This window comes from Maniola jurtina, chromosome W (genome assembly GCF_905333055.1).
Source record: "Maniola jurtina chromosome W, ilManJurt1.1, whole genome shotgun sequence".
Classification (NCBI taxonomy): Eukaryota; Metazoa; Arthropoda; class Insecta; order Lepidoptera; family Nymphalidae; genus Maniola; species Maniola jurtina.
This window is the reverse complement of record NC_060057.1, coordinates 1,232,976-1,241,325: the sequence shown is the minus strand read 5'-3', so window position 1 is coordinate 1,241,325 and position 8,350 is coordinate 1,232,976. Positions and strand designations below refer to the sequence as shown.

The 8,350-nt window shown below is 36.9% G+C and overlaps 1 protein-coding gene across 1 annotated transcript; it reads right to left on the bottom strand.

The window, feature by feature from the left end:
• Nucleotides 1–441: 441 nt before the first annotated feature.
• Nucleotides 442–1,302, bottom strand: LOC123879793. Its single transcript, XM_045927687.1, has one exon. The coding sequence runs from the start codon at nucleotides 1,300–1,302 to the stop codon at nucleotides 442–444; it is 861 nt and encodes a 286-aa protein (XP_045783643.1).
• Between the last annotated feature and the right edge of the window lie 7,048 nt (nucleotides 1,303–8,350).

Below are 8,350 nucleotides of genomic sequence, written 5' to 3'. Positions count from 1 at the left end.
GCGATTCCTGTATACTCTTGATACTCGTATTACTGCATTTAATGATAGTACCTATAGAATATAATTGTGTTGCTGAATCTATTAATTTTTTGTTGTGTAAATCTACCAATAATCGATGTTTTTTCAGAAAATCTGCCCCGATTATAGGTTGATTTACGTCACAAATTATGAATGACCACTTAAAACTACGCCTTAATCCTAAATTTAGCTCTAATGTTATGACGCCAAATGTCTTTATTTCCGTGCCGTTTGCGGCGAATAGTTTATAATCGCTATCACTATATCTACGGTGTTTAGGATTAACTTTGGAAACCGGTATCACTGATACATTTGCGCCAGTATCGATAAGAAAGTTCATACCATTGTTCGAATCTAGGACACATAAGCGATGGCTTTTGTTACCATTGATGCACTCTACCATCGCGCCAGATTGCACCTTTTCTAGTTTTCCGACTCACTGGTTTTCCAAATGCACGGAGACTCGCATCGCCGTGCTGCTTCCCTGAACCGGAAATGGTACCGGCACAACCAGTCTGGGCTGCGTGGTGTACGTCGCGGCGTGCTAGATCTGCTATGCGATCGCGAGCGATCGCGCCTCCAGGGTCGGCGGGATCGCTGGTACTGCTGGCGTCGATCACCGATGCTGTTAATTTCCTGCCGCAGGTTTTTTAGCTCCAGCTTCATGTCCCTGAGCTGCGTCACCAGTTCGCTGTTTACCTCTGCTGCCGCTGGCGTGGATGCTGCGCCCGTGTCGACGGCTGTAATCTCTCCACTGCGGAGGTTGTTCATGATTTTGTCTGCCATCTCCGCGAGGTCGTCTAGTTTGGTGTCCGCTTTATTTGCCGCTAAAATCGCTCGAACCCATGGTGGTAAGCGTGACAACCAGAGGTTCTTCACTGTGTCACCTGCAGCTCCTGAATTCCTTGCAAGCTCATTCATCTTTGTAAGCAGCTGGGATGGCCGCTGCTGTCCAAGATCCATCTCCGAAACCAGTTTATGGAACTGTTCTTCGGCACTGGCCTGGAACACTTTGAGCAATCTGTTTTTTAGGGCCACATAACGCTGCTGTTCCGGCGGGTTCCCGATGATGTCTCCCACCTGGCTGAGCTCTTCTTTCCCAAGCTTACTCAAAACCATATCGTACTTTACCGTGTCGGCCTGATGTTGCGGTCCCATTACTGCTTCGAATTGCAGAAACCATAGTTTGGGCATGTCCGCCCAAAACTGCGGTATTCGCGACGACAAACCGATTACCGCGAGGTCGTTAGCGGCTCCGGCAACGAGGGGCGTCGGTTGCGTCATCCTTCGCGGCGCGTGGCAACGGACACTTTTTAATTCACTCTGTTCTGACAAGGACTAAAATGTTTTGAGTCCCTCGACCGTGGGGTACAGGGTCACCACTGTGAGGTTAACACTGTGGGGTTAAGGTTCAGGGTTGGTAATTAAAAACTTGTTGAACTTGTGTTTCCTTTATTCCTGTTCTACGTGTTCGACCCACGGCCAGTAGGTAGGGACTGGCTAGCGTCGCGCATCGGCCCACAAGTCATGCGATGCGTTTCTGCTTAGTCAGCCCCTACATACTGATTAAACTGATAAAACGTGTCTGTTTAAATAGTTATTTTATTTAAACTTATAGAATAATATTAGTCTTATCAATCCAACTATTTTCATCGACAGGTAGTCCTAGCCATTTTACAAATACTTTGTTTCCTCTTTTTTTTAGTACTTTTTCCACAAGGTATATATTCGGATGTTTTGTTTTCTGTAATTCTTGAGAATAAAATGCACCTAAAATTGGCTGACCTCTAGAATCTTCTATCAGATATGTAATCGGATTTGTTTCATTCACTTTACTAATTTTAAATAGTTCCGTCGACCAATTAGGTGTATATCCCTTTTCAAACATACTTTTGTGTTTACTTACACGCACAAAATCCCCTATTTTCAAACAACTGAATCGATTTCCAACTTTTGATTGATGTTTTTGAAATTGATATTTTTCTAAAATCTTTCTTTTATTACTTGTATCGACTTCGCACGGTTTTCGATTAATAGTACGGTGATGTGTATTGTTGTATTCATTAATTATTTTACTCAAGGTACCATCATTCCACTTGTATTTTCCTTTTAGACTGAACTCTTTGTACAGTTTTGATTTGAGTGTTCTGATAAACCTCTCAACAATTGATGCCTTTTTTGTAGTGTAAGTTGAATAATGATTTATATTAAATATACTAGTCAAATTTTTGAATTTATCGTTATAAAATTCAGTACCAAAATCAGTTTGTAAGTTTTTAGGTTTACGTCCTTTTTCTAATATTATCTTAAATGCTTTACACACATCTTCTTTTCTTTTACATTTTAATGGAATGGCCCAAGCATATTTTGAAAAAGTATCAATAACTGCCAAAATGTATTTATAACCTAAATTTTCCTTAGATACAAACTGCATATCTATCAAATCGGCTTGCCACAGGTCATCTATGTCCCTCATTTCTACTCGTCTCCGAGGAAAATTTACCCTTGCATATTTATGTATTTCGTTTATCACGTCTAACTTGCTCATTTTTATGAAAATTACCCTTAACGATGTTTTCTAATTGAGTTATTCTAGTGATTAAATTTGTAACTAGATCATTCACAGTTGTTAATTCTTTCTTGTAGTCTGAGATAGAATTATCGACATATTCTTTTGTCACACTATCATTGGCATCAACAGGAATATGCAAGTTTTTTATTATTTTATTGCTAGCATTTAAATTTCCATCACTTAATACTTTCAGAGGGCATTTATTAATAAACACTGTATCGTCAATTTTTGGTTTTTTATATAAAGGGTGCCCGAAAATATCTACGTTCATCTTTGAGAACCAATTGAATACTAAATAACTGTTCGTAGTGCAACCATTTTTATTCTTTAATGATATCGGCTTCTTTTAACTCTTCAATTATTGATATAATCTCTGTTCAAGACCAATTATACTGTTTACCAAGCCAGATAATAGATGGCGCTGTACGACCAATATGTCGCGGTCTTGGTCGATTATGTAAGGAACATGTAAAATATTGATCAAGTGTGTTCGTCCTTGGGTTCAATAAACCGGCCCGGCCTTTTAGAACAAACCGTGGTTTTTTTGTTACGACCTGCGGTCCCTCAGAGCACGGCGGGCTGGAGCGGGAACATTTTGTTCCTCCAGAACCGGATATTTTTGAAGAACAAGTGGTCCACTGGTGGACCACTCACCGTACTCGCAGTGGATCGCTGCAGACACCAGAGTACGTGGATCCAGCAGCGGCGGCAGGCGCCGGCAGAGGGCGCTAGCAGCGCGGACCAGCGAGAGCGAGCAAAACGAGCGGTGCAGAGCAGGACAACCCTAGTACGCCAAGGATGGACTACCAAGGACCAGTTTGACAGGTGTCAAAGTCAAGCTGACAGGTGTCAAAGTCAAGTCTGACAGGTGCCAAAGTCAAGCTGACAGCTGTCATCGTGACGTGTGAGTGCAATAGTTCAAGTGAAGTGTCAAACCGTGAGTACAAACTTTATGTCAACTTTTCAAGCAAAATTGAACTTTATTTCATTGGTTTCAATAACTTAGAAAATTCAAGCTAATAAGAACATAGAATTTAAAACTTGTAGAAATATTAGTAAACTCTTAACTTTAACTTAGAGTAAATTGCATGCTAGTTAGGACTTAGAATAATTTCACTAAAAACGAGGGAACGGGGAACCTATGTCCGATTTCCCCTAGAACTGTTTAAGGTTCAAACACTTGTAAAATTTTCAAGAAATATCTTAGGACATAGAATTTTTCGATCAGTAAAACACTTGTAAATTTTTCAAGATAAAAGAACATTGAAATTATTTAGGACATAGAAATTTTAGATCAATCAAACACTCGTGATTTACATGATGGTATAGAACAAAGAATTATTTTGATTGATAGAACACTTGTTAATTTAATCGAGAACTTTGCTTTCACTCGGGTATTTTCCAAGTTGCTTAACTTAAATTAGTACAAATGAATTATTTAGAACACTTTTAGTTTGAGTTCAAATGAGGACAATGATTATTTAATAGGTCAGTAAAGAGGTGAAGTTTTAGCTAAGTAGATCAATAATTGATTTAATTTGAGTACAAAATGGAAGGACTAATAAATGTGCAGTTAGATTTACACAATTCAATTAAAAGGGATTTATCCAATTTTAAGAAAAGTGCAAAAGAAAGAATAAGCAAAGAGTACGTAGAAATTAGATCGGAAAGTTTAGAAACAGATTGGTTATCTTTTAGAGCAAATCATGCTAAATTGTTTGAAATTTCACAACCAGATATTTTGGCAAGTACACAGTATGTTGTAAAAGAAATTTATGATATTACTAAAGATCACTATTTCAATTATAAATCTCTGTTAATAAGAACTTTGAATCAACTTAGGTCAACAGAAAGTCAGTCAAGTCCTAGTAAAAATAGTGATAAGGTCAGCCCGTTAGTAAAGCTTCCAAAAATTACTATTCCGACATTTTCGGGTAGTTATTCAGAATGGACAACATTTCGTGATTTATTCGTTTCTCTAGTTCACAAGAATACTGATTTAGACAATGTACAAAAGTTAAATTATTTGAAAGCTCACATAACGGGTGAGGCAGAGCAATTAATAAGGCATACACCAATTACTAGTGCAAATTACAGTCGATGCTGGTCTCTATTAGAACAAAGGTACAACAATAGAAAATACTTAGCAAAATGCATCTTTAAGCGCTTGTTTAGCATTAAACAGATGAACACTGAGTCAGCATCCGGTCTAAAAGACCTTATAGACACCACCATAGACTGCTTGAATGCCTTAAAAAATATAGACATTGATGTTAGCACATGGGATATTATCATAATTCATATTGTTACTTTCAAACTCGATTCCGAAACACGGAAACAGTGGGAGCTACATATTTCTAGTTCAGTCGATTCGAATCAATTGCCAACCTTAGAACAATTTAAAACTTTTATGGAAAACCGTTTTCGCGCTTTAGAATTTGTAGATTTTAAAAAACCTTCAGTACAGTACACCAGTGGTTCTAGTTCAAGACCAAAGTCTTCTATAGCTACGAATACCTCAGTTATGCGCTGTGAGTATTGTTCAGAGCAACACAAATTGTGTTTTTGTAAAAGGTTTGCTGGTGAAGATATCGCAACAAGGCGTGACTTTGTGGCCAAGAATTCAATTTGCGTGAACTGTTTAGGCAGCAATCACATATCTTCTCAGTGCAGAAATCCTGGATCCTGCAGGATTTGTAAATTGCGTCACCATTCCCTTTTGCATCAAGAGATCGAGAGCACAGCTTCCAGTTCAACGGCAGAAAAACCTGTTGAGAGTACTAGCACTTTAACTAATACTCCACCAATAGTTTCATGTCTTTCAACTCAAAGGATTTCCAGTTGCGGCCAGGTTTTACTTCCTACGGCATTAGTAAACACCGAGTCTGAAGCTGGTAAGGATCATATCCTAAGAGTTTTGTTAGATCAAGGATCGCAGGCCAGTTTTATAACTGAGGCTGCAGTCCAGCTGTTGCGTCTTAAGAAGACTCCTGTAAGCGGCATGATTACTGGACTAGGAGGAAACAAAGCCATACGATCAAAATATGTAGCTACCATCAAATTAAGATCAAGGACAAACCAGGACAACAACATACAGGTCACAGCTTACGTGCTGAAGAACATAACTACGTTTTACCGGAACGTCAAGTGCATAACATGGACTGGACAGAATTTAAGAACTTACAACTAGCAAATCCCCATTTCAACACTTCCAAGGCAATCGATTTGCTGTTGGGTGCTGATATTTATAGCCAAATAGTACAAGAAGGCATAAAGAAGAGCCGTAATGGGAAACTTATAGCACAAAGAACAACATTAGGGTGGATTCTGTCTGGCACAGTTAACGAACAATTTAACAAGAACAACGAGGACACTCCGGAAATTTCGGTTATGCATGCTCAGATCACTGAAACTGAAAAGTCAAAACAGATAGAAAAAGAGCAAAAGTTCAAATCAAGTACACCAAATAGGACAGATAAAGGTCGCAATCGGACACGACACCTGAACGTAACCAAACCCCAACTATCGCACAAAAGGCTATCGAAGAATTTAGATCTGAAACAAATAGAACACAACAGAAATTCACAATTAGGACATCTATACATATAATAAAATTGTAGAAAAGTGGTGTCTGTACAATGGAAATATATAAAAAAAAAGTAGCAGGGGTTGTTATTATATCGATGCCGAACCCGAAATTGTAATTAATTTTTTTTTGTCTGTTTGTCTGTTTGTCTGTTTGTCTGTTTGTCTGTGTGTTTGTGCACGCTAATCTCAGAAACGGCTTATTCGATTTAGATACGGTTTTCACTAATATATTGTAGTAAGCTTCACTTAGGATTTAGTGTTTATTTCATGTCAATCGGTTCATAAATAAAAAAGTTATGTCAATTTAAAGAATCACGGCGCCTCGCGCCTGAGCGTCCGTGGCTATATAAAGCGCGAAAAGTCACTATTCCACGCGAACGAAGTCGCGGGCACAGCTAGTATAAAATATGTAAACATAAACGACAGAGAAAAAAATGAAACTGTCTACTTACCACATCATGCATTCGTAAGAAACGATAAGACAACCTTAAAAGAGCAAGCTGAAAAATGGAATAACAATAAAGTAGATATATTAACAAGCATATATAAGAAAGAAGATCAAGAGAACATACAAAACCACACATAAGAAAGAAAACAACAAGCAACAGCAAGACACCTTAAGCAAGGGTAAGCACAAACAGAACACAATGGAAAAGAACAAACAGAGCAAAATTAGCCTCAAGATCAAAAAGGACATGAAGAACAAAAATGAATATTAGAACAAAAAAGGACAACTAGAACTAAAAGAACGCTAGAACAAAATTATAGAACAAAAAAGACAACTAGAACAAAAAGAACAACTAGAGCAAAAGAACAAAAATTAAAAGACAAAAAGTATTAAGGACAAAACAAAGATCAAGAGCAAACTAAAAATGGAAAAAGAGTACCATAGGATTTAGGACTTACTTTATCCGAAGTGAAGCTCAATCGAGATGCTCGGCGAATACTGAAGCCGACGTCTGGACCTGAAACAAAAGGATCAATATTATCAATTAGTACATATAATAATTTGAGCCACAAGGTGGATAGCACTAAGTATAAAAGCAGAAAAAATATTTATTCAAAAGAAAAAAAAGCATATTCGGTATAGCAAAATAGCAAAAGACAATTTTAGCATAATTTTAAAGAAAATAAAAGAACACTTACCTTGAAGAAGTGGAATAACTTACTACAAGTACTAGTCCCACGATGGTGAAGCACATAACAGAAGCTAGTATTAAATTATATATTATAATATTAATACACAGTGCAGATCACAAAATCCACATTAGGTATCCAGTTACCGACAGAGTTAAAGGTTCATTCGGAAGGAGATCAAATTCTCATTTAGTTTTAAAATATTTTACTGAAGAAGAAAGTACGAACCAAAGAATTTAAGAACAATATTTCAAGTACTTAGGAGGACAAAAGTTGCTTACAATTTAAAATAATATACATTAAAACAGCCCATATCTGGAGACAGTTCAGATCTCAGTGACTCTCTGCCGTTTACACCGGTATTTGTAAGAACCGTAGGGCCACTGATAGCTGTACCAAAGGTTAATAATACTTAACTATTTTGAGTCCAATGTAAGTATACTGAAAAGGTGGCAATTCATTCAAAATGCGATTAGTCATCGTTGAGGTCAAAATGTTACTAGATCAACACTGTATGTTTAGGTTAGTTAGATAATAAGAAATTGTTATAGTTTAAGTTTATGTATAGCTCAAGTTTGATAATATCTATAGTACATAAGATCAAATTTGTAAATTTATTTCATGTAAGAGCAAACCATTGCATGGTTTAAAAGCGCAATTTAGTTCATTTATAATTGTTTAATTTAGTTCAAAATCCAAGACTAATGCATTTAACATTATGTAATTTCAAAGTTCAACCTAGTTCATTTATAGTTCATTTAGCACAAGTTTCAAACCATGTAAGACCACCCACCAAGAACATAGTCATATTTACGAGTACATAATATTAACATATTTAATTAAGGACATTTCTCACTAAATGTCCTTGGTTGTTATGATTCACAGTTGTTAATTCTTTCTTGTAGTCTGAGATAGAATTATCGACATATTCTTTTGTCACACTATCATTGGCATCAACAGGAATATGCAAGTTTTTTATTATTTTATTGCTAGCATTTAAATTTCCATCACTTAATACTTTCAGAGGGCATTTAT